Below are 25002 nucleotides of genomic sequence, written 5' to 3' on the forward strand. Positions count from 1 at the left end.
CTCACCCCTCCCGCGCGGTCCCTGCCCCAGCCCTTTTCCGACAGGTAGGGAGTGAGAGGACGACTGGCAGACAGCTAACGGGTTCTAGCAGAGACCCCCCCTGCGGCGCGCCGTATGCAAATGTTATTATTTGCATATGCAAATATGCAAATGTGCCGGCCCTGGTCAGGGCGGCAGGTGGCGAGGAGCGTGAAGGTGTGCAGAAGGGAGCAGAAGGAGATGAGGAGTTTGGGGACCTAGGAGCCGACCACTGAAAAGCAGCTTGGGGTGGTCGCTGGTGTCGGGCAGTCTTGGGTTTGATAGCGAGTGGGGGAGGGTCGGCCTGGCCAGCCAGAAGCTCCTCTTCTAGTCTATGGATTGTCTGCCAGGACTAAGGTTGGCACCGCCTAGCAAGGTTGGCAGCGGGAGCCCGGGCACCATCTGCTGCTGGAGGAGGGGGGAGGGCAGAGGCTCAGCTGGGTTGGGAAGAGGAGGGCCACGGGACGGGCACCCCTCCCCTTCCGTACAGAAAGATGAGGTGTACTAGGGGTAGGGAGGCACACAAAACTTGCTGCAAAACCGGGTTCAGTTTCTTGTTCCCTGTGCCCTTGACTGTCACTTCTGAAAGCCGGGTGGTGTGAAGGCCAGGGTTTTAGACAGTCCCTTTATACAAGGAAGGGGAAGAAGGACGAGGATGCCGATTGCCTGTATTCATCAAACGGTCTGAGGGACTCAAAAACTGAGCCCCCCGGGCTGTCAAGAGCCCCCCAAAAATACCGAAGCAAAACCAATTTACTGGCTCATTGGGCGGCAGTGTTGGTGTAGGGGTGTCGAGGAGCAGGAAGAGCGGCTGTTCTCTCTCCCTATACTCACAGGGTGCCCCCCTTCTCCCTCGCCTTACCGAGCCAGCAGCTGTCCCTAATTAGAGCGGCGGTTTAATTGGATTTATCAGCAGTTAATAGGAAATTAAGCAAAGGGCCCGAGAGAAGGGGGGGCGGGAGGAGCCGGGAGACAGGCTGCGCCTAACTGGAAGGAGGGGTGCTGGGGTCCCAGGGGTGGAGAATCGTGTCTTGATTGAACCGGGTGATCATACCCTTCTGCTCAGTACTCAGCCGGTTGAATTGAGTTCTGGCCAATCCCAGGAGAGGGCATGAGGTATGACAGGGACACTGTTTGGCCCCCAGTGCCTCCCACTCCCACAAGCCAGCTGCCTGGGTGATGGATGGCTCTGCCACACACTGCAAAGGTCATAAGTCTGGGCCAAGGAGCAGACTGAATTGAAAATAGATGAGAGGAAGGGCCTGGGTATTACAGGGTCCAGGACACAATGCACACCCACCTTCTCCAGGTTCTAACTAGAGATTAAAAAAAAAATTAAAAAGTTGATTGGGCAGCGTGCCTGGAGGTGAGATACCGAACCCTCAGCTCAGCTCAGTTGGGGTTCCTGGGGATCTTCTAGGGCTGTCCTTTCTGTCCCCCCAGCCATGCTCTGCCTCTCGCACGCACGCTTAAGTTGGGGCTGTCAAGGCTTTCCAGAATAGTTACAGCAGGGACAGCGGAGGTCTGTACCTGAGGGCCTGGGAAGGAAGCTTGTGGGGCAGCGGCGGGGTGGGGGTGGGGGGCGATAGGCCTCTGAGTCCACAGCCCCAGGCTCTGCTGTCACCACTTCCTCATTACATCGCTAGGCTAATGTGGGCTAACAAGCCTGCCCCAGCGACCCCTCTCACACACTCAGCACGGCAGGGCACAAACAGCAGCCCCTGCCTTTGCTTAGGTGCAGCCCCGTTGAAGGCACGTGGAAGGGTCTCTTTCTCAGTGCTTCCTAGTGTATGGAATACGCACATCTGGGGATGTGATGTGTGTCAAAATCCTAGCCCCTGTATGTGTTCCAATTTTGTCAGTGCCTGTGTGACTATACTGCCCGGGTTGTCTACCCCCGCCTCCCCGTTTCTATGATTTCTGTAAGTCCCAGGGTGGCTAGGTGTGTTGAGCATTCTTTCTAACGTGCTTTGACATGTCGACGTGTCTGTGCGCTCTTTGAGTCTGGATGTGTCCCGGTGTGCAGGCGTCGGTGCCTCCAGGATCGTGTATGTGGAAATCAAGAGCCACTGCTGTGTGCTTTTGTGTGTGTGTGTGTGTGTGTGTGTGTGCGTGCGTGCGTGCGCGCTGCTCTGGCGTCTCTGCTTGCAGGTGTGTGTCTCGATGACAGTGCGTGGGCGTGTGCCTGGGTGTGAGCTGCGCGGCAGCATGTACCCGAATGACAGTGTGACGCCCGCGCCCGCGTGTGCGCGCGTTCCCGTGCACGACAGCCTCTGATTGAGTCTCCCGCCCCCGCTTCTCTCTCTCTCTCCATTTCTATTCCTCTCTCCTTTCCCGGCCGGCTCGCCTTCCGCATCATCTCCATCCATTATTGAAGAAACAGCCGCGTCCTCTCCAATCACATCAACACCCCGCCCCCTCCCTGTTCTACTCGCCCCTTGGCTCTCTGGCTGCCAGGGAGGAGGGGATGCCTAGGCATTGCGGGAGCCCCGGGCAGAAGTGGGTTCATGACCCTGTGCCCCGGTCTGAGCAAGGCACCGGGATACCAGGGTCCCTAGCGGTGAGCGCTTTGCATAAACAGATGGCGCGGGCGTCTTTGTCTCGCTTGCTAGCCTGCTTGCCGCCAGGCTCCTGGCTCCACTTCTGTCTGGCTGCTGCAGTCATGATCATCTCAGAGCCTCAGGACCCAGCGCCCTTAATAGTGGCAGCGGGGGTCAAGGACCCCAGGGGCTACTGAGCATATGCAGGGCTTTGTGGCTTTCCTCTCGGGCGCCCTCTCCGGTACCTCAGCTGCAGCGGGAAGACAGAGGCTGCAACGAGGTGACAGGAATGTGGAAGTGATGGGGAGGGGACCCCGAGCAGTGCCCCCAAAGTGTCCGCGAGCTGTTCCATTGGGTTGCTGCAACTCCCCAGGGACGGGTACTAAACCACAGAATAGAAATAAAAGAATGGATGGGTGGAAGGGGAGGAAGGAGAGAGAGGAAGGAGGGAAGAAGGGAGGGAGGGAGGGAGGGAGAAGGGACATTTGCAGAGACCACAGCGAGGTGTAAGGGGAAGAAGAGACACAGAGAAGCAGACACGGAAGGACAAAGCTAGGTGTATAGGTGGGGAGCAGAGTGTCAAGGAGAGGCAGACATACCGAAAGACACAGAGCTAGAGACAGTCTGAAGAGCAGCAAAAAGAAGTCAACCGGGGTCTTAGGGAAGGCCACGTCAGAGGCAAGTCCCCACAATACTAGAGCAAAGATGAAGCCCCAGGTGTGTGAGGTCAGCCTGGAGAGAGAATTCAGCCTGAACCTGAATGCTGTCCACACCTGGCGAGAGAGAGTCCTCGCCCCATCTGTGTCCTCAGAAGAGAGGAGGCTGAGAGGGTCCTACCTCGGTTGCATGAGCGAGTAAGCCACTGGACACAGACCTGTGTGCACAGCACACTCCAGGCGCAGACTTGAGCAAACACTGGAAATGCAGAGCAGTCTCTGCCCGACAGGGGGAGCCCGAGATCTCTTCTCTGAACTTGAGAGCGGCTCGGCCTCCAGAGGGCACCCGCACCCACGGACCCCCGCAATCTGCTCGCTCTGGAGAGCCCAGCTGCATTTGACTTGCTGCGCCGCCAGCCACACGGATTAGTATCCCGGAGTGGTTTAGAGTTGAAGAGTCTGGTCCTCTTGGGACCACGGGTTGTGCCTAATCCTCGGCTAACGACTCCTGTTGTCCCTCACCTGCTGGGCCAGCACGGTCTGAGTTACTGTAGGGGGAAAATGCAGGGAAGGAGATGGGGTGAGACCTGGAACCCCAAAGACCACCATCCAGATATGGGAACACAGAAGAGGTGGGATTTCAGAGATAGGCACACAGAGACCCGGATCAGGAGCAGACGAAGTGTCAAGAAACTGCGGAGAGGCAAGAGCAGAAGTGACGATATACTATCTGAGCTTAAGAGCGGACTGGAGACCCAAGGGAGGAGAAACCTGCTACCTCCACTGTACCACGACAGACTCTGGGTCTCTCTCCCCAGGCTTAGGTCACCAGAACTAGGCAAGCGAGGGCCCAAGAGCAAAGGGGGGTAAAGCAAAGGCCAGATGTCCCTCCCGGAGCCCTGACTCCCCAGCTGTACTACAGAGTACCACCAGATGTGCAGCCCAGCTGGGCAGCTGTTGGAATTTAAGCTTCAAGATTGGTATTTAGCATCACCCCCCACCCCAGTCTCCAGCGGTCCAGGCTCGGGGGGTGGGGGTGGGGGATACTAGTGACAGGACACATCCTCCCTGGCCCAACCCTAAAAGTGCTGATGCTCCAGAAGGGCCCTGCTCTGCTCCAGACTCTGACATCCCATCAGCCCCCCTCCTCCACCTCATCCCCACCCCCACCCCCATCTCAGCGAGTCTCTGTCTCTTTGTTCTCGCCATGTCTCTGACACTTTATCTCATTATCCACCGGAGGGAGGCGGAAAGCCCGGACCCTGCAGCCTAATTACAGCAGAGCTTGTCAGCTCAAGGGGCGGGCGGGTGAGGTATCCGTGTGTGAGGAAGGGAGGGGCCCCTCAGAAGGGGTCGTCCCCCTCCCTGTACCCCAGGGAAGCAGTGGCAGGTACACAGCTCATCCCTGCGGGTACCCACCATAGGACAAGTTCTTTAGGGGAGAAATAGGGGAGCTTCGCAGGATCCAGGAGCAGAAGCTAAGTGGGAGGGCGTGATGGAAATTAACATGAGAGAGGGAGATGAGGTTCACCCTGTGTCCCCAAAACCAGTCCTCCAAAGATGGAGGGTGGGGGAAACTTCCTGCCCTGGCAATATAGGTATAACTGAACTGACTGTTCCCTTCGCTGTTTCGACATCCCTTCCAGCCTCCTTCATTCTGAGCTCTTCCTCTAACCCCAAAGTCAAACATGAGTATGGTGGCCTCCCTGGCGGGAGCTCTACCTTCTGTCTCAAGCCCCCAGACTGCCCCAGCCATTGTCTTACTTTTTGGGCAGTGTAGAGATTCATGCACCTACAGCCTCCACCCCCAACTACTCCAGGCCAACCACAACTCAGCGGAACTGCCCTGGAACAAGAGGCGCTGGGGGAGCTAGCAATGCTCTCTTCCATCTGCATGATGCTGAGGCAGAACCTGTATTCTCAAGGCTCCAGGGGTGTGGGAAACGCTAGCGATGCCCTCGCTGTTCCTTGGTCCCTCTCGTGGACATTCCACATCCCTGTTTTGCTGGAGAGCTGTCTGCTTGCCTGTCCCACATCGGGGTCCCCCTTCAGTCTCTGGGTACCAGAGGGCCTTCTCCCTCAGATACCCAAAGACTCAAGTATAATGATGTCTCATGGGCCAGGATTCCCCCATCTGTAGGAGAGAGTTGGGAAAGAGAAACTTCAAGGCTTCCCAACGCTCTCCAGTCTTCTTTGGACCTGGAATTGCTGGGAGGAAACAAGCTGGGTGGGGCTGGCTGGGCTGGGCTGACCCCTCCCCGATGGGGGGCGGACCCCAGGGAGAGGAATAGAACAGATCCAGCGGGGAACAGACACTGGAAAAAGATGGCAGGAACCAGTTCAGGGGCCCGCTTCTACCGGCAGATAAAAAGACACCCTGGGGTGAGTTTAGCCCCAGATCCTCACTTCCCTCTTACGACCCCACCTCTCAAGACCCCCAAACCCTGCCTCCTGTATAGTTTTCCTAATGCTCCCAAATCTTCCCAGGGGCATCCCACGCTCTGTCTCTGCTGTATATCCATACCCCTGGAATCTACCTTGGGCCAGCTCATGTAGGGCAAGGGAGCGTGGAAACTCTGGTTGGAGGTTTCAGGTCCCGCTCCCAGAAGGGAGGGCGCTCCCAGAAGGGAGGGCGGCACTCGACCTTGGGTGAAGATAGGAGGGAAGGAAAAGCTGGTACAGGGTGAGTGGGAACTGGGAGGAGTCCGGACCCCCCAGACCACCTGGCTCTTTCCGCAGCTCATCCCCATGATCGGCTTCATCTGCCTGGGCATGGGCAGTGCTGGGCTCTATCTGCTTCGACTGGCGCTGCGTAGCCCGGATGTCTGGTAACTACAGGGCTTGGGAGGCAAGCAAGGGTCCTGGGTGGAGCAAAATGGGACTGCTTAGGATTAATGGTAATTAATGGGTGGCCCTAGAAGGGGTCCCTTGGTCTATGTCCTTATTTCTACTCTTACCACCCAGCATTTCAGAGGGCAGGAATGCCTGATCTGAGAGACCCTCATCTCCCATCTGGACCACCTGGTGGCTCACTGTCAGTGGCTAGCCACGTGGGGCGGCTGGAATCCCATCCCGCTCGCCACAGGGTTGCCATAGCGACACAGCTCTACCGGCCACATCTGGCTTTTAGGTACCTGCCCAGAAGTGCTGGAGGTCTGGCAGTGTGGGGCTCTGAGGGTCTCTGGTGGCAGTGAGACTTCATGTCCAGCCAGAAGTACCAAGAGGACCTTTGACAAGGCTACTCTGACCCCGGAGTTTGAGGCCTACCACCAAAGCCCTGCTTTTCAGGGTTTCTACTGGCTTAGGACTCTTGAGTGGTTAACCTAGGAGGCAGAAACACTGGGGAATCCATGGGCTAGACCTATCACCAGGTACCATGCCTCTCGCCAGCACCTGCTAACATGCCCCCTTCTGTCAATCTCTAGGAAATGTGCTCCCCTCCCCAGGGTACGAAACCGGGGGTGGTAACACCGAGGTCTTGTTTAACACCAGTGTCCTGGTCCCCAGAAAAGACCCTAACCTTCCTATCCCCCTTACAGCTGGGACAGAAAGAACAACCCAGAACCCTGGAACCGTGTGAGTCCCAACGACCAGTACAAGGTGACTGTAGACCTAAAGTGACCCCCCCACCTCCTTCCTGGCCCTAGATCTCTTCCCCCCACACAGCAAGTAAGGGAGGCAAGAGACACCCCTTCAATCCTCCTTTCCCTCTCCACAGTTCCTGGCTGTTTCCACTGACTACAAGAAGCTGAAGAAGGACCGGCCAGACTTCTAAGGCAGGGCCCGAGGGTGCCATGGAAATCACGCGCTTCTTCCATTCGCTGTCCCAGACTCTAGCCATGTCCAGCTTCTGCTTACATGGGCTGGATTCCCACGCGGAGGGGGGTTGGCTCCACCCCCACCCTCCTCCCTCGCTCCCAGTAGAGGAAGAACCTCTGACCCTCAGCTTGAGTCCCACGGTGGGGGTGGGTAGTCAAAGCTGCAGGCAGATGCTGGGGTTGACCCAAAAAGCCCAAGCTAGCCCCTCTCCATTCCTACCCACCACCACAGCTAACTGGGTGTGGCAAGGCTACGTGTTGAACGTGACAGACGTGTGCCAACAGCAAGCAGGGGCCTGAGTGCCAAGCGACGTGGCAGGCCCCACATTAGTGCAAGTTTTGAGCAAGGTCTAGGGGGAGTGGCTGCCCAGGCCCGACTGGGCTCGTCCTGGCTACCCAGCTTGCCTAGGATGGGGAGCCTCTACCAGGCAGCTTGTTCCTTTCCTGCCCAAGCCAGTGCCTCCCATCAATGACGTCCCCTCCCACCTTGCACCTGGGCCTTCCTGTGCTTTCTCCCCACCCCTCCCTTCCCTTGCTCCTCAGTCCCTGGGGATCAAACAGAAGCAGCCGTGGGCAAAATACAATTTCATTTAACAAATTGAATTTGCTGCGCCTGCTAATCACGTCTGGTGTCGGCTCTGATCAGAGACGGAGCGGGGAAGCTACAGCCCCGGGGGTCCTTATGGTGGTGGGAGCAAGGAGAATACATGTTGAGGGAGTCGAATCACCGGCTGGCCCAGGGGACCCCTCCCACAGTAATAGGAACTCTGGGCAGGTTAGCTTTTTATTAGATAAAAACAGGAAGGAGGGTGTCTGCCCACCCCCTCCACTGGCTCAGCACGCAACTCCCCCTCCCCAAGAAAGAGCAAGAGTCTAACACTGAGATAGGGCAGAGGGCTGGGGCAGACAGCTGGGTGTGATGGTGTATACCTGCAACCCCCAGCACTTGGGAAGTGGAGGTAGGAAGGTCAGTTCAAGGCCAGCCTTAGCTAAGTGAGACCCTGTCTCAAAAACAAGCTGGGTGTGTGTTGGGGGCTTCTTCTAGAAATGGCTACAAAACAGAAATCTCAGCTACAAATTCCAGAAGGGGCTTATGCCTGGCTCTTGCCCTAAAAAGAAGGCCTTCCTCCCTCTACCGAAACCCACAAAAATCAGCGATGTCTCTTGTGGTCCAGGTAGGCTGAAAGAAAGGTAACTTCCAGTCTGTGTGGTCCTCAGCGTTCATCAAATCCAGGCATTGGGAAGGCTCTGGCAAACTGTTCCACCTCTTGCCTGAGACTGGCCAAACGCCGACTTGTCTCTGGGTCTTTGAGCAGGAAGGATTTGAAATCCTGGAGCTTGGCTGAAAATATTGAGAAGAGAGTATGACAAGATGGTCAGAGGTCTAGACAAGGTGGGAGCCAGAACAGCAGAGAGGACAATGGGTGGAAACTCCTCGGCTGGGGCCCTTTGCGGCCACTCACCAGTCTTGCGCTTCACCTCCAAGCCAATGTTGACTCCTTCATCGATGAAATCAACGACCCTACGGAAGTCATCCTCGCGGAACTGCCGAGAAGTCAATGCTGGGGCGCCTGGGAGTGCAGCAGACAGGCAGTTAGCATAGTCAGGATCATGAGTGTGGCTGGCGAGCCTTCCCTCCTCAGACCCCAGGCCTCACCGAGCCGCAGGCCCCCAGGAGTAATGGCACTGCGGTCTCCAGGGCAGGTGTTCTTGTTGGCAGTGATGGACACCAGCTCCAGCACCCGCTCAGCTCGGGCCCCATCCAGGCCCTTGGGTCGCAGGTCCACCAGCACCAGGTGGGTGTCAGTGCCACCTTAGGGGGACAGTAAACGGAGATTGGGGAGTCCGGGGCCTCTGCTTGAGGCCACAAAGGCCTTCACCCACCCGCTGGCTTACCCGACACCAGTGAGTAGCCTCGCTTGAGCAGGGCATCAGCCATGGCCTGAGCGTTTCTCAGCACTTGTAAGGAGTACTCCCGGAACATGGGGGTGCGGGCCTGCAGATAAGACAGCACCCCGTCACCCCAGGGCTGAGAACAGGCCCTGTCTAGGACTTGTACTAAGCAAGACTCCGACCCCAACCTTGCTGCCTCCCACCTCAGCCACTTCCCTTCCATCTGCCTCAGCCTCAGCTACAAGGTAAGGAAGCAAAGCTCTGGACCAATGCACCCCGACACAAGGGAAGGCTCCCCGACCTGCTTGAGGGCCACAGCTACTGCAGCAATGGCATGGTTGTGGGGCCCCCCCTGTAAGGATGGGAACACAGCAAAGTTGATTCGGTCCTCAAAAGTGTAAGGGATCTCTTGGCCAGTCTTGGGGTCTACAGTCCGCACTCCCTTCCGGTAAAAGATGAGCCCTGACCTATGTGGAAGACAAGTAGTTGGGATCTAAGCCACCGACAGGTGATGGGGACAGAGAGACGGCTGCTTTGGACACTCAGAGGCTCCGAGGCCCCTCAACTGTGCTTGGGTGCACTGGATCCCAGTGGTTGAAGGGTCCAGCTTCACTCCACCCACCCCCAAGTTCCCTAGCAAGGTCTAACCCCAGGTAGTTCGGACCTGGCCCCTCGGAGAGTCTTGTGAGTGGTGGTGGTGACGATGTCCGCGTACTTGAAAGGTGAAGGGATGACCTTGGCAGCCACGAGGCCACTGATGTGGGCCATGTCTGCCAGCAGGTGTGCCTTGACCTCATCGCAAACCTGGGCAGGTAGAGAGCCATGCCTCAGCCTGGGAAAGTCGTCCTTCCCAGCCCCTCTCTCCGCCGCCCACAGGCTCTCCAGCCCCTCACCAACCTCTCTCATGCGGGCATAGTCAATGAGGCGGGCGTAGGCACTGGTACCAGCTATGATGAGCCGTGGTCGGAAAAGCCGAGCGGTCAATGCCAGCTGGTCGTAGTCAATGAGGCCGGTTTGGGGCTGGATAAATAGATAAGTAGCTAAAGCCCGAAGTGGCAGCAGATGCAGCTCATGCTCCCTGGGGCTGAAGCTGGACCTCCAGGTCCTCCCACTGGCCAAGAGCAAACCCTGAGGGCCAAGTGCCCAGGCCCTAGGACACTTACGTTGAGCTTATAGGGCATAGACTCGAAGAAGATGGACGTAGCCGAGATCCGTTTGACATCCGACATGTAGCCATGCGTGAGACTAGAAAGCAAAGAATCTCAAAGTGAAATAACTTCACTTCACCAGCCGCTCCCAGCCCACCTCCACACACCCGTCCCCGGAACACTGGTTCCAGCTCCCCCACCCTCAATGCTCTCCCCTGGATGCTGGGATCTTGCTCTCCTCCTCTGTAGCACGGGACAGGGATGTCCCATCTCCACAGGTCCTGATATGTACTCTCTAAATAACTCCCATCCCACGTCCTTCCTGCCCACCGAACCCGTCACTCATCCTAGCCATACTCACTGGCCCCCGTCGGGCAGGTCCAAGCCCATGATTCGATCGTGAGGCTGAAGAAGAGCTGTATAAGCGGCCAGGTTGGCTGGGGACCCTGAGTATGGCTGGACATTGACTCCCCACTGTGCAGGATCCAGGTCAAAGGCTTCCAAGGCCCGGCGTTGGCAGAGCAGCTCGATCTCATCCACAACTTCTGCTCCTCCATAGTACCTACCACGGAGAGGGCACATAAGGGCACAGAAGCCAAGGGCTGGAAAGGTCCCCCTGCTCCAAAAGCCTAATGGCTCCAGTGCCATCCCTGCTGCTGCCCTCCAGCCCTTCGGTCTAGCCCTCACCTCTTGCCAGGGTAACCCTCCGAGTACTTGTTGTTCAGACAGGACCCCAGGGCCTCCAGCGCAGCTCGGCTGCAGAAGTTCTGGGGTGGTGGGGGGAGCAGTGTCAGAAGGCAATGGGCCCCTTCCCCTGGACTCCCACCGTCCCACCCCTGCCAGAGCCCACAGGCTGGGGGATTAGAAGGGAGAGACGGGCTACAGAAAAAGCTCTAGGACTCTGGGTTCTTTGCCAGGCATGAGGCATGAGGCATGAGGCAGGACCAGGAGCAGCGTTCTCAAACTCGGCTGCCATGATGGGTGACCCCAGTAAGGCCACCTGCCCACTCAACCCACCCGTGTTTCCTCTTTCTTCTGACAAGAGGGGGAGATAAGGAAGAAATGAAACTCTAGGGGCTCCAGAAGCTCCATCAACTGGATGCTTCAGAGGGCAGTCCAAAGAGCGGGAGAAGGCCCAGAAGAAAGGACAAGAAGATGGTGTTTACTTCCTGCACTCACAGCAGCTGGGTCCTCGGCCCACATCCTCACATCCTACCTCCGAGGCGATGAGCTCCAGGCCGCGACACTGCCTGTCTTTCTCCCTCTGCAGTAGCTCCCACACCTCAGGGTCACTGTCTGCCAAAGTCTCCTGGCCTGTCCAGCCTCCAGCTGCTTCCCCAGCCTGTGTCTGGGCCACCTTGCCGTGCTGAGCCCGAGCAGCCATCCAGACCAGCTGACCACATCGCTGCAGAGGCTTAGGGCAAGAAAGCCAGGATTAATTAAAAATTGTCCAAACCTCTCCCGATCACCCTCGGCCACGGGTACAGAGAGCCCTCTGGCTAAGCTGGCAGCCTGGTCCAGCCAGTAACCTCGGTTCTCACCACCCCCACCTTCACCTTGAAAAGCAAGTTCTAGCGGCAAGGTTCAGATCACTATCCAAAGGGCAGTTTTGATCAGTTCTACTCAACCCCCTCCAAAGCTCCCTCCACCTAACCCCGGGAGTCGCTCTGCCAAGTCACAGAGCAAAGCTTGCCCTCCAGAAGTCCATATCCCCCAAATTCAGAAGAGAGACACTGAGAATTCAGGGTCGCGCCCCCCCCCCCAGAAACAAAAGGGCCTTCTTGGCCCTGGAGCGGTGGCTCAGTGGTTAAGGACACTTGTTGCTCTTGGACAAGGCAAAGGACAGAGGTTCAGCTCCCGGCTACCACATGGCAGCTCACAACCATCTGTAACTTCAGTTCCAGGAGACCTGCAGGAACTCTGTGGGTACCCAAGCATGCCTTGTGATGGATATACAGACATGAAGGCAGAATACGGACATAAAGGGGGAGGACGTCCTGCACAGCCTCCCTAAGAGACTACCCAATGAGAGAAGACACCAAGTTAGCAGGGCTTAACGCCACAGGCTGTAAGGAGAGTTTCCAGAGCAACGAAAGTAGAATAGACTTTTAAGCAGTTCTTGGAAAGAGGTGTGTACTGGCGGGAGTGGGGGTAGAGTGAAGGTGTTTGCCCAGAAGGAAGCCAAAATCTTAATTTTATCTCTCTCTCTCTCACACACACACACACACCACCTCCCTACTTCCTTCCGCCCACGCTGCAGCGGGACCCCTGCCTGATGAAAGCACGGAGGCTCGGTTGCATCATCTCCATAGCTCCGAGCTGGCGGGAAAAATGAAACTAGCACATCGAAGCCGGGAACCCCACTTGTTCGCTAGGGTACTGCTAACGCAGGGTCTGCGGACCTCTACCTCAAGCCGTGTGAACGGTGCGATCACAGATCCTGGGAGGTCTGGTCGCCAGAACTAGGGGCCCAGGCACCGCACGTGCGCCCAGGACTCTCAGGGATTTCCTGATTAAGCATCTGCTCCCCGAAGCCCCAGAACACGTGCGGTGAAAGAGCCAGGGGAACCCCACTTTGTGAATAGGAACTAAAGTGGGGTGGGCCTTTCCACTGGCCCTCCAGTATCCAGAACCCTATTCTTACCCGAGTGGCCCAAAGCCAAGAGAAGGGCACCATCGCTACCGGAGGTCACAGAATGACCAGCCACCAACTCCGATCCAGAGTAGTAACAGGGGAGGGGTCGGAAGCCGACTGGCCTTAGAGCGCATGCGCGAGAAAAATACCCCCGTGAAGTTCGAGTTAAAGGGGAGTTACCCGCGCATGCGTACTCTCTAGAATATGGCCTTCTGGGAATTGTAGTTCTTATTCTTATTTTGCATCTGTACCTCCGGGTTGCCCGAAAGAGTCTCGAAGCTCAGGGTCGTTATTATTGTTGTTGCTGTTGTCGTTTGTTTTTCCTGCCAGTTGTTCAGGCAAGCATTTTTTTTTTGTTTCTTTGGTTTGGTTGGTTGGTCGGTTGGTTGGTTTGTGCCTACCAAGTAGCCAGAACTATAAAATCCTCTGGGAGATTCAGAGACACTATAGAATGGGAGCTAATATAATTTGAAAGGGTAGAAGACCCAAGCCCCTGCTTTAGGATTACAGCAAAATAACCTCACCCGTCCTCAGTTTCTTCACTTGTAAAGCCATGATAAAATAATTGTGATGGCCCATGCTTGTCATTCCAGCACTAACAAAGTGGAGGCAGGAGGATTAGGAGTTCAAGGCTAGCCTCAGCTACCTATAAAGTTAGAGGCCAGTGCACCAAATGTGAGCCTGGTCACACCCTGGCCCCCAAACGCAGTAAAAGAGTTTATGGTAGGGATGAAATGAAGCTTTGCTTGTGAACAAGCTCCCTGTGGATTGTCCTCCTGATTCAAAACTGCTTCCTTCATGGCCCATCAGCCGACGCAAAGTAAGCCACTCCTCCTCTGCCCATCCCATAGTGCATTTCAGTACTTATTTACAGACTATCCCAGCAATCACCAAGTTCTTGAACCTGATCTAAGTAAATCTTTCAATGGGGGAACTCATTGACCTCTCCATGGGAAGATTCTGCATGAGCTGGGGCTATCTTAAAACCTCTAGTTCAGTCAGTCGGTGATGGAGCATGTGTTTAATCCCAGAACTCAGGAGGCAGACGGGTAGGTCTCCGTGAGTTCAAGGCCAACCTGGTCTACAGAGTGAGTTCCAGGACAGGCTCCAAAGCTACAGAGAAACCCTGTCCCAAGAAACCAAAACCGACAAACAAAACAACAACAAAAAAACTAAACAAAATAAAACCCTTCTAGTTCAATGGCTCTCAAAGACAGCAATGGAGACACACAACCAAACCTTTCTTGGGGATTCCAGTAAGCATTGTTTGTGAGGAGCATTGCCCTACACAGCCATTTTACGCATTTATTCATTCAATAGACATTGAACCATGCTAGGTGTGCCTTAACCCTGGGGAGACAGGGCTCACTGATGGGCCATGAAGAGGTAAACGGGCAAAGCGTCCAGCTGCTCACTTTTCTCACACATCCGGATGCATAAGGAAGAGAGGGGAGTAGGTGGACAGAGCCTTGGAGGAGGAATGTTTGAGTCGCGAGAGAGGAGGAGGATCCAGGGAAGGACGTGTGATCACCATTAGGAGGGTCGTTTCGTTTTCCATCAGTGCTACAGACGGAACCTAGAGTATGCTATCTGAGACCAAGTTGCAAGCCTGTTGGTTCCAGTCACTGCCACCCTCGGCTGTCCCACCAGGGTCTCACATGAAGTCTCTGAGTATCTTTTAGGGCGGATCTCTCGGGTGCCTCGGCACCAGGCCCTGGAGGAGGAAACCAGTCCATCTTCCTTCTCCTCTCATTCCGACCCGGCTACGTATCCGTATCCTTCCCTCATTTACTTGTGTATTGAACTCAGGGCCTTGGGCATGCTAGGTAAGAGCTCCATCCCCAGCTCTAGATATTTATATTCTCCCCGTGATTTTTTTACTCGCGACATGTCGGGGTCAGATCCGCCCCAATACTCAGTATCATCAGACCGCGCTGTGGGCGATCCTGTGGAGGGCACTGCTCTCTTTTCTGTGGGCACCTTTACCCGGAACTCCAGAGAAGTCTGACTGAAGAGGAAGAGAGACTCTCTGTTTCAGCTTGTCTGCACCACCACCCCCAAGGCCCAGTCAGGGGGGTCCCAAGGGGAGGGGGGCTGCTGAGCTGAGAACTGCTAATGAAGCTGCAGCCAATTAACGCCCGGGCCAGGGTTGGGGGCGGATAAAATTAGCAGCCAAGGCTGCAGGAGGGAGCTGAAGGCGGAGGTGGAGATGGTGGGCAGCTGGCTGAAGGGGCCTGTTTGCTAGCGGCTACCAGCCGCGACTCAGCCCCGCCCTCCAAACCTGCACTCGTCCCTTCCCCCATCAGTTCCTCCCAATGTTCCCTCCCTCCCTCAGCCGTCTGCAAACTCAGCGCCCACGAAATTAGGAAGGAAAAGGAAGATCGATGACTCCAGATGCCGCAAACACCGTTCCCCTTCCCTCCCCACCTTCCCTTTCCCTTCAGCCTCGTGGATGGAGCCTAGCCGATTTTCAGCACTCGGCCTACACTATCCCTGCTTCTCCGTCCCGTTCAAGGTCTTAAACCTCCTTCCCCCTAAGTCTCCCAAATACACTGCCTGAAGTCTCACCTTAGGTCTAATCACCATTCTATCTGCCTTCACTAACATTCACCCTCCTTAGAGAGAGATAATCCCTGCCTGGGTAACGTTTAGCCATTAGTCGGTCACTCCTTGATCAGGTCTCAAATGGACACAAGGTGCTGGGTCTGTCAGTCTGCCTCAGTTTCCCCAACAGACGCCAAGGAAGGAGGCCTTGGCTCAACCTCTACCAGACAAAACCCACACCTGCCCGCCTTCCTTTCCTACAAAGGTCTCACACAGGCGAGTATTGGATTTCGCTTTATTTTGTTCCCTGTCCTGTCTGTTTTGGCATTGAAAAAAAAAAAATATCACCGAGAGGAAGCAGCCAGAGAGGGCAGGTGGAGCCGGACTGCAGGCGGGCGGGCAAGCGGATTAGGGAGAGGGACAGAGCACAGGGGCCAGGCAGAGCCCCCTGCTCAGGACTTTTGCTTCAGTAAGGTTGGGAGAAAGGGGAGACCGACATAGGGCACGCAGAAAGGGAAGGGACTACATGGGCGGGGGCTTGTAGACTGTTACAGTCTTGAGGGGTGGATAGGTCCGGCGCTTGGGACAAGAAAAAAGGTCAGGCCAGGCGTCATTAAAGCTGTAGGGCGGGCAAAAGGGGAACCAATACGTATTCGTAAGGAACCCTAAGAAAGTGTCCAAGCCCCGCCCACTCTGGGGTTGTGCTCTTGGCCCCTCCAATTTACCGTTCGTTTGAGACTACCCCAGCCTCAGGGACACTCGGGGCCAAAAGGAAGCGGAGAACCACGCTGTCTGATAGTCCCGGGGGAAGCCTGTTTTCCTCCACCCTACCCACAGTGGAAGACGTGGGGGGTAGTTACAGGAGCATGGGGTACAGGGAAGGGTCCCACCTAGTGAGGCTGCGATCTGGTGGGAAGCTCGGGGCCCAGGACAGGGGCGCTATCCAAAGTAGGGGTGCTCGCTCTGAAAGTTATAGTCTGGGCACACCTTCTGCACCAGTTTGTAGTCAAAACTGAGGAAGGAGACGAAGATACAGATGACTTTGAAGGGCTTGGCGCAGAGCCAGGCGGCCTGGCTCTGCGTGTGCTCGGTGAAGCACACCTGCGACGGGTCGTACAGGCACGGGCGGTGCTTGCGAGCGCGGTTTGTCTTCTCATATTCCACGTGGCAATTAAAAGCGCGCGACTCTTTGGCCCCCGGCACTCCCAGCGCGCCTCCGAGTGAGCCGGCCAGTGCGCCCCCAAGGTTGCCGCCCAGCCCCTGCCCCGCCATCCCCAGAGGGGATCCCAGTCCAGGAAGCACCCCTTCTAGTGCCAGCGTAGACTGCAGAGGATGGGAGGCAGGCCCAGGCAGCCAGACGCCCCCGAACTCCACACGCTTGGAAGGCGGCACGATACTGACACTTAGGTTACCCAAGCTGGACGAATTGTGACGGAAGTACACACTGAAGGTACCGTTCACATGGTCCACGATCTTGCCGGTCACCAGTAGCGAGAACTTGAGGGTATGAACACGAAAGTAAAAGTCCCCCCAGCCGAAGATCTTCTTGGCGCGGGCCGCCTTAATGGATGGCTTCCTCTTGGTGCGCGGCGCGGGCGGGCCGCCTGCAGCCCCGGGCTTGGCCAGCGCCCCGGTGTGGTTAGAGGGCCAGGCCCAGCTCCAGGAGCGCGCCGTGCCCAGGCCCTCGGAAGACCCGGGCGCCGGGAGCTGTTGGCTGCGGGCGCCCCCTCCGGCCATGGCGGGTCGCAGTTCCAGATATTGCGGCCTTCCGGATTCCGCGATCTGGCCACTGACCGCCTGTATGGGAAGAAATAAGAGAGACGCTGAACTAGGCAGACCACAGCAGTGGCTCAGGAGTGTGTTTTGGGTCAGACCTCGTAGCCCTTGCAAGCTCTGTGATCTTGGCCAAGTCATTTCATGTGTCTGGTACCCTAGCTTGTACACCTGTGAATGTGACCTGATGATTCCTGGGTTGTCACAGAGCTCCAGTGTGGACTCAAAGACAAAGCCAGCTTTGGTGTGGGTTGGAAAAGGGCGAGACCCTTTCTGGATAGTGGCTTTTGATGTTCCCAGTGATGGTCCTGATTGTGTCATCCTCAACATCCAGTATCAGGAAAGGGCTGGCTTCTGCAGAGACCAGCTCCTTCCTTCCGGGTGGGGCCTCTAAATACCAACTAAGCAGACAAGAATCAACCACAGGTTGAAGCTTGGAGAATAATGGGGTACACCTCCTGTCCCCACTCCTTGGCTTGGAAGAGCGGGAGGAGTCACCCTGCCTGCCCACCGTTGCTGGCCTGTCTCAGGTGGCAGGGATCTGGGAGACAGCACTGATGGATCGAGAGGCAGGAGCCGCCGGTCCAGGCCCAGGCCATCAATTATCTTGGGGTGTGTGTGTGTGGAGGGGGCGACCGGGAGTAAAGGAACTGGGAGCGAGTGACGGGAGAGTGAGAAGAAATATGGAGATGCCGCTCCAGCACAGGGAGTGGGAGGGAGAGGAGCGGAGCGTGTCAGCGTGTGTCAGTCAGCCTGTGCTAGACTCCACCGGTAGCTGGGCCCTGACTGCCTGCAAATCCCCTGGGAGAGGCAGTTCTGTGTGTGCCTGGGGTGGTTGTTATCCTGAAATGGTTGTGTATGTGTGTCCATGCGTTCGGTGTGGGTAGCTTCAGTCTGTGTGAAGGTTGTGTGTGTGGCTGTGTACATCAGCAAGAGGAGGCTCTGTGTGTGTGTGTGTTCCTATCTACTGTGGCTGCCATCCGTCCATTGTGTATTTGTGCCTGATCACCTGGGGCCAGGAGGCTGTGCATATCTGTGTCTGTGAAGCTGAAGCTGCGTGTCAATTCGTAATAGTGGGTGTGTGTGCATAGCTGTGGCAGTTGTTGCCTGTGTACAGGGTGGCTGTATGATTGTCTAGTGGTGTCATTTTTTCCTGTATGAGTCCGTTACCTGTCCATGTGTCAGGGTGTAAGGGAGGGTCTCCACAGTGACGGTGGCCCGTGTCCACAGGAATGAGTGTGTTGTTCCCACAAGCACGCAGGCATTGTATATGAACGCCAGGCATGCTGCCTTGCAGGCTGAGAATAGAGGGGTAAAGGACCTGGAAGATGGGTGACCCCTCTGTTTGCATTCGAGTCTACACACTGTGTCCACAGGGGACAAGAATGGCAGAGCTGGGCTAGACTCTCTACTGCCGGGTCCCCATCCCTGCAGCACTGCGATCCCAGGTTATTAATGCGGCCGCCACCCGCTCGTCATAGTCATACATATTTATCGCCCCCCTCACTCCTCCTCCCAACCCAGGTGAGGGGGGTGGAGGTGGCAAGAATGATTGACTCAGACAGACAAGCTTGAACTGGCATCTGACACCCGGAGGGTACACCTGAGTAGGGCTAGGGAAACAGGCTTAGGGTGGGGGTAAGGAAATAGCCCCAGGAGGTGGGATTGAACCCCAGGCAGGGGGTTGGAGGTAGGAGTAGGTAAGGCTTCAGGGAAAGCAAAGGGAGTGTTGTTGAAGTCTTAACCCTAATCTCTCCTCCTCTGGACCAACCTCTCCTATTTCCAGCTAGCCCAGCCCTCTCCCCGCCAAAGCTGCTCAATGCTAAGATGCCAAATGCCTCCAGCTATTACTTCCTAGGACATCCAAGCACTCTGTGTCCTGCACCCAGCCTGGGACTGCTCAGGGCTGGTAGGTTCAGCCTCTTCAGAGAAGAGATGGGGTGGAAATGAGGTTTGGCAGGGCAGAGAGAGGTGCCAGGATGTCCCCCCACCTCTGATCTCAGACAAATTGCTGTCTGCTTCTATGATCCTAGCAAATCCCTGGGCTTTGGAGCCCCCACCCACTGCCAGAGACAGCTAAGATAAAAGAGAAGAGTTGAGGGAAGGCGGCTGAAGCGACCTTGGGGGTGGGGAGCTCGGACCGGGAGGGGCGAGAGTCTGAGAGGAAACGAGCCGAGAAATGGGAACATGGAATAAAATAAAATAAAATCCTCCCTCTGGCTTCCGTGATCGTTCAGGCTCTCTCTCCCTCTCTCCTCTCACTCTTCCCCTGTTCTCTGTCCCTCTCTCTCCCCCTACCCTTTTCTCAATCTCGGTCCCAGTTTCTTCCTCCACTCTGTCTCCAATTTCCAGTTTGGGAAATGCCCCCACCCCGTGACATTTCTGTCTCTCTAACCGTGGCTCTCTCCTCGGTCCTCCTGGTTGTCAGTCTCCAGCGTGGGTTGGGAGCCAAGGATGTGCGGGGTGACAAGGTGTGGTTAAGGGGGCCCCTTTTTTGCCAGAGCCCACCCCACAAAGACTGAGGGCCTGAGCCGGGTGTTGTCCAAGGAGGGAACCCCCCCAAACTTGAAAGCTAGTTTAATTAAACTAATTGGGCGCAGTGACATTTGCAGAGGGGAGAGGCTAGCCGGCTGGCTGTCAGCTGGGGTGGGAGGTAGAGGTGTGTGTGGCGTCTGAGGGCCTAAAGCAGACTCCTTGAGGCCTGCTCTGGAGGAACTCAGCCAGGAACACTTGCCCCAGGCAGCAGGCCCACGCACCTGAGGGGGAGTTGAGGCCATCTCCTGATGCTAAACAAACTCCACCAAGGCAGGGAGGGGAGGTGGGGGCTCTTTGGGGACAGGACTGCTGGGAATTGGGAGGGAGGATCAGACTGACAGCCCCCCTTAGCCGCATTGCAGGGTGCGCCTCCCTTGGGCCTCCAGGCTACTTCATTGCTTCTCTCTTTCTTCCCTTTGGGTCAGAAGGAGCTTAGGATTCATCAGGGGGGAGGCAACAGCACCCTGGGTTTGGGGAAGGGACAGTCTGGGCCTGGGCTGGGGAAGCAAGCAAATAGCACACTGAGTCCTTGTAAGTAGAGAACCAACGGTCACTGCAGTCGGGTCGGGGTGGGGTGAAGTCTGGCTGGGAGCTGGGGAGAAAGACAGTGTATGGGGGAGGGGTTGGGGAGGACAGGCTGAGGTGAGCACCGGGACAGAGATGTACTGGGGCTCGGGTTGGGTACTAGGCTGGTGGTAGCATGGGGTGCAGAGATGGGGAAGCCACAAGGGTAGCCGTGGGGGCAAGAACGGCGAGATAGGAAATGGTGATAGGCTTAGATGTTGAGGGCAGATGGACCAGAAGAATGAAGAGAGACCAGAGAGGATGGGAGCTAAAATGGGGGCAGGCATGATCAATGACAAATGGACCCTGGAGACTGGCTGGAACGAGGATGGGACGGGGTGACAGTGATGGGGACGGGACAGGATGGGACAGAACAGAAAGGGAGGAAAAAACAAGGTTGCTGATAGATAGAGACCTAGGAGATGGTATGGGGGAAGCCACTGGGGACCAGAATGGGAACTAGGGGACAGGGAAAGTGATTGGCAATGTGGATAGAGGCAGAAGCTTGAGGACAGGTATTCAGGTGAGAAAAAGGCAGAGTTTGGGAGGGGGTCAGGCAAGTGGAAGCAAGGGGACCGTTTCCGACTAGTACAGGGCAGGGGTGAGAGCTTGCTGCTGAGGTGGGCTCTGTCCTTGGGCCAACCGCCCTCTCCCCCGCAGCCCCACCCGCTTGCCTGCCCGCGGCCTGCTGCGCAAGGCTCACCGTTATCTGAATTTTGATTTTATTTTATTTTATTTTATTTCCCTGCTTCCTAGAGCCGGCGCGGTCCCCCCGGGAACGGCCGCCCCCCCGCCCCCCGCCCCGCGCCTCACTTTATTATTGCAATAAATGTGCCTATAAAGGCGCCGGCTCCAGGGCGCGGTGGGGGTGGGGGGGAGCCGCGGAGCGGGGATGTAATTTCCCGAAGCCTGAGCCGGAGGGGGAGTGGGCGGGGTAGAGGTGGAGGAGGGGCAGGCATGGGGAGAAGGGGGAGACTCGCCAATTTCCAGAGCTCAAGGCCGCACTCTCAGCTCCCTATCCCTGTTCTTTTTCCCATCTACTGTATATCCCGGGATCCCCCCCTTTGAACTTGAACCAGAGGCCCACTCCACTGCGACCTGACCCCCTCTCTGTTAATCTTGTCCCCTGGTCCGCATCTACACTGAGTTACAGGGGTTCTCTCTATTCAAAGTTCCCTAGCTCCTTGACAATTATTCCATCGCCGACCCCTTACCTGCTGCCTTTCAAGAATTACCCCACGCTCTCCAAGTGTGGGTCCCTGACCCCAGTGACTCCTCTTTGCCTTCCCTCGCCTCCCCACCAAATCTCTTCACTGTTGTTACCTCACCCTAGATCTCTATCGGCTCCTCATCCAGCCCCAACCATGACCCTCCTTTCCAACGGCGGCGCCCCTCCCATTCGGGATGTGAGGCTTGGCTGCTAACTCTGGCCCAAGGGAACTGTCGCTGTAGACACCCCCTCCTCCAGTGTCCCTGGCCCAGCTGCGGCCCCTGATTACCGCCCCCCAAATCCCAGCCAGCAGCTCTGGGCTCCAGCCCAGGCTGTGCGTGCCTAAGTGGCCTAGCCAGAGATTAGCTAGGGGGCTTGAGGAGGGTAAGGAGGTGGGAGGCGAGGTGCTGGTTGGCACAAGGGTTGTGGCTGACCCAGACTGAGAGACTCGCCCAGATCTAATCCTTCCCTGAGGCAGGATAGAGCTGAAAGGTCCCACAGGCTTCCCCACCCCTGCCCTCCCCCAGCTAATTAGTAATTAGTGATTAGTGATTAGTGACTATTGATCGCCTGCTGTTTCTCCCAGTAGGCAGCTGCTTTGGCAAGGGACGAGGAAGGCAGGCTTTGGAGCTTGAAGACTGTATTGGGAAGACCTGAAGTGGTCAGGGCAGTCAAGAGGCCAGAGCCCCTGGGGCAATGGAAGCCAGGAGTACCAGGCCCTGAGAGGAGTCTCAGGAGCCTAGAAGGGAAGGAAGAAAGCAGAGAACTCCTATGGGAAGGTAGGGTTGGTAGTATTGATGGTTAAGATTTCCAAATGCTGTCTTAGGAACTCATCTCATCTCTGGCTCACCTTCTGCCCCCTCCCAACACTGGCATCAAGAGATCCCTGAACGCAGGCACAATCAGGAGTGCCCACGCTTACACTCAAGTATATGAACAAATCTGAGGCTCACAACCCATGCTCACACTCAACTGGACCCAAAGCCACGAGCACACAAATCATAAATATACACTCCCAAACCCAGACTCACAGGCAAACAACAGATGTGCCCCCGTATGCAAATACATCAGAGACCCTGGGGGTCTATAGATGCGCACACGTCCTACTTAGGAGTCCATATGAGAATTCCCTATGCAAAATTACACACATCCACAGACCACGTATAGACACAGCTTCTCACACATCCACAGGCTGGACCGAATGGCAGATAGGCACTTCCCTGCTGCTTCCAACGCAGCCACCCCACAGCTGCAGCCCTCTCTCAGGCAGATAGATCCCATCTCTCATATCCTCATGCTCACTCTCCCTCAAGTCTCTGCCAGATGTTTAATTCCCCTTCAGGGGGCAAAGGAAATTAAACCAGATCTGTCCACAGGGAGTTAATTTGATGGGGAGAGAGTGGAGAAGGCAGTGTGTGTGTGTGGGGGGGAATGGGGCAATGGTATTTCCCTCCTCTGTGACCCCAGGCCTTCACACACTGTGGTTTTGGACCTGACCCTTTCCTGCCATCCTTCCTGGAGTAAAACCGGGCCTCGGGTTCAAAAGAAGCTCCCACCAGCGGCAGCAATGTTCACACAGTGGGCTTTTCCCCCCAGCTTCTACCCCATCAAGGTCACTAGGCAGGCGGCCTTGGGAGAATCCGAGGACTCTCCCCGCTCACTGGGACAGTCTCTACCCTACTGTGGCTGTTGAGGAGACTAAGGGTTCAGATGTTTTAGAGAATTACTTGCTTCTTCTGGATTCTCTTGAGGGCTGGCAACTGAAGTCCAAGAGAAAAGGCTATGGAGTCACCTGCTTGCCCTTAACCTGGGCAGGACATAGTTGGAAATGGGAGGAGTTGGGGGCCAGGGTCTAGACCGCCCTTGTGGATCACAAACCGGGGCCCTGTGAAGCAGGCACAGTCGTCCATGCAAAGCCAGCCGACCCGGCGTCTCTATGCCACACCAGCATAGACATTCACTCTGGGCCCCAGTGTTAAACACCAAGCCTGGATTCCCTGGACACATGCTAGCTAGCACACGGGGGGGGGGGGGAGGCTGGTGTTAAACCACACACCCCACAGCGGCAGGCACGTCCGTGCACACCATGCATATGAACCGAGGATTTCAAGTAGAGTCCGGTAGGATGAGGTCTGGGCCCTTTTTAGCCTTTGGGTCTTCACCCAAAAACCCCAGGAAAAGAAGCAGAGAAGAAGGATGGGGGCAGGGTGGAAGTGGGAAGAGAGACTCCCCTACCAGACAACCCCCATTACTGGGCGCGAAAGGGGGGTGTGTCTGTGAGGTTGTGCAGGGGAGATGGTGTCTCCGCGGGAAATATGATGGGAGGTTGTAGCCAAGTTCGGCCCTGCTGGTGTGGGTCCTTGGAAGCGCGTGTGCCTGGGCCATGTATGTTCGGATCGCAGAGCCTACCTGGCAATGTGACAAGTAAGAAGAGAAATGGGAAGGTAGAGGGTGAGGGGTGGAAGGACAGACAGAGAGGAAGGCAAGCAAAGTAGGCGCAGAAAGAAGGCTAGACTAACACCCTCTGGCTTGTCTGTCTGTCTCGCACTCCTTCCCTGTCTGGCGCACTCGCGGGTCGCGCTTCGTCCCCTCCCCCGTGGTGCCTGAAGCCGATCGGAGCCAGGCCTTCACCCCGCACCTTCTTCTAACCCTCAGCCAACTTGCGCTGGGCGCGTGCCAGTCCTAAAGCCGGCAGTCTGTCTGTCCGCGTCCCCCTGGACGCACAAAGTTGGGACGCTTAGTGCTGGGGGCGGGGCGGACGCACGGAGCCCCCTGGCACGCAAGGTTCTTCGTGTTCGGGACCCCGCGCCTTGGCTTTGCCACCCTTACCTTCCTAAGGAGCCACGGACCAAAGAGCAAGAGGAGCCATTCCGGGAGTAGCCGCATCTTCCCGGGCGGCCGGGCGGGTCGGGCAGGGCGGGTCCCGGGGCGGGCCGGACAAGGTGCAGTCAGGGCACCGGGCGCCGGGCTGAGGGCGGCGGCGCGAGCGGCGGGAGCGGGCGGTTCGGCCCGCGGACTGAGCGCGGAGCGGAGCGCGGCGCTGGGGGCGGGGCGCGGGCGGGGGAGAAAGTTGGGTCTGAGTCGGGCGGGCGGGAGGGGCGGGGCTCCGCGGTGCTCCAATCCCGGCCGCGCCCCGCGCGCCCCCTCCCGCCCAGCTGGGGGCACGGAAGGTGACTTTCACCGCGACACGCCCCGGACACGCCCCTGGCTCAGGTGTGAAGCTGGAGAAGGTCGAGGGGCTTGTGGGTGACACCCTAAAGATGCCAGGTTTGGGCGCGGATGAGGGCTAGGACTGGGCGTGGGGCTCTAGGCTCTGGACTGTGCGCGCGAAGGGGGCGTTGTGGAACAGGAGCCCTGCCAGGCTCGGCGGCGCGGGAGGACCAGGGTCCTGTGATGTCTGAGCGGAGGGGTCCCTTCTATGCTCCAGGCCTAGGTGGGTCCCGTGCAGAGAGTGGGACGGGGCCGAGGTGAGGGCTGGCGGGGCCTCGGGCGACTACCACCGCGCACGGCGCTGACGGGGATGGATGGGCGCCCCGCGGCTCATTCGGCCCAGAGATGAGAATCATTGATCACGGACGGAAACCCCATCACGTCTGTCAATAGGGTTGACAAAACGGCGCCCGCCTCCCCGCCTCCGCCCCACGGCACCTTTGAGGTCTCTGGACCCC

The 25002-nt window shown here is 56.9% G+C and overlaps 3 protein-coding genes across 3 annotated transcripts; 1 reads left to right on the forward strand and 2 right to left on the reverse strand.

The window, feature by feature from the left end:
- The first annotated feature begins 5472 nt into the window (after positions 1–5472).
- Coxfa4l2 (cytochrome c oxidase hypoxia associated subunit FA4L2) lies at positions 5473–7635 on the forward strand. Its single transcript, XM_048418539.3, has 4 exons — positions 5473–5596; positions 5954–6042; positions 6754–6814; positions 6933–7635. The coding sequence occupies exons 1-4, from the start codon at positions 5540–5542 to the stop codon at positions 6987–6989; spliced, it is 264 nt and encodes an 87-aa protein (XP_048274496.1). The 5' UTR covers positions 5473–5539; the 3' UTR covers positions 6990–7635.
- A 168-nt stretch (positions 7636–7803) lies between these two features.
- Positions 7804–12875, reverse strand: Shmt2 (serine hydroxymethyltransferase 2). Its single transcript, XM_087901948.1, has 12 exons — positions 12718–12875; positions 11290–11487; positions 10761–10840; positions 10435–10635; positions 10089–10170; positions 9823–9945; positions 9590–9729; positions 9227–9392; positions 8929–9028; positions 8690–8845; positions 8496–8603; positions 7804–8374 (listed from the first exon to the last, which is right to left on the reverse strand). Exons 1-12 carry the CDS (start codon positions 12748–12750, stop codon positions 8247–8249), a joined length of 1515 nt encoding a protein of 504 aa, XP_087758074.1. The 5' UTR covers positions 12751–12875; the 3' UTR covers positions 7804–8246.
- Positions 12876–15530: 2655 nt separating this feature from the next.
- On the reverse strand, positions 15531–24368 carry Nxph4 (neurexophilin 4). The gene is made up of 2 exons (XM_087902014.1): positions 24164–24368; positions 15531–17049 (listed from the first exon to the last, which is right to left on the reverse strand). The coding sequence occupies exons 1-2, from the start codon at positions 24218–24220 to the stop codon at positions 16192–16194; spliced, it is 915 nt and encodes a 304-aa protein (XP_087758140.1). The 5' UTR covers positions 24221–24368; the 3' UTR covers positions 15531–16191.
- Between the last annotated feature and the right edge of the window lie 634 nt (positions 24369–25002).

The sequence above is a fragment of the Myodes glareolus genome, chromosome 26 (assembly GCF_982192425.1).
Source record: "Myodes glareolus chromosome 26, mMyoGla1.1, whole genome shotgun sequence".
Taxonomy (NCBI): Eukaryota; Metazoa; Chordata; class Mammalia; order Rodentia; family Cricetidae; genus Myodes; species Myodes glareolus.

What these genes read in the sequence shown, in the direction of transcription:
- Coxfa4l2 (XM_048418539.3), top strand. Translation starts at nt 5,540, where the DNA reads ATGGCAGGAACCAGTTCAGGGGCCCGCTTCTACCGGCAGATAAAAAGA. An exon ending in AGATAAAAAGACACCCTGGG is followed by an intron (nt 5,597 to 5,953) that starts GTGAGTTTAGCC and finishes CTCTTTCCGCAG; the next exon opens with CTCATCCCCATGATCGGCTT. An exon ending in CTGCGTAGCCCGGATGTCTG is followed by an intron (nt 6,043 to 6,753) that starts GTAACTACAGGG and finishes TCCCCCTTACAG; the next exon opens with CTGGGACAGAAAGAACAACC.
- Shmt2 (XM_087901948.1), bottom strand. Translation starts at nt 12,750, where the DNA reads ATGGTGCCCTTCTCTTGGCTTTGGGCCACTCGG. An exon ending in AAGACTCTCCGAGGGGCCAG is followed by an intron (nt 9,393 to 9,589) that starts GTCCGAACTACC and finishes TCTTCCACATAG; the next exon opens with GTCAGGGCTCATCTTTTACC. An exon ending in AGGCTACTCACTGGTGTCGG is followed by an intron (nt 8,846 to 8,928) that starts GTAAGCCAGCGG and finishes TGTCCCCCTAAG; the next exon opens with GTGGCACTGACACCCACCTG.
- Nxph4 (XM_087902014.1), bottom strand. Translation starts at nt 24,220, where the DNA reads ATGCGGCTACTCCCGGAATGGCTCCTCTTGCTCTTTGGTCCGTGGCTC. An exon ending in GTCCGTGGCTCCTTAGGAAG is followed by an intron (nt 17,050 to 24,163) that starts GTAAGGGTGGCA and finishes CTTCCCATACAG; the next exon opens with GCGGTCAGTGGCCAGATCGC.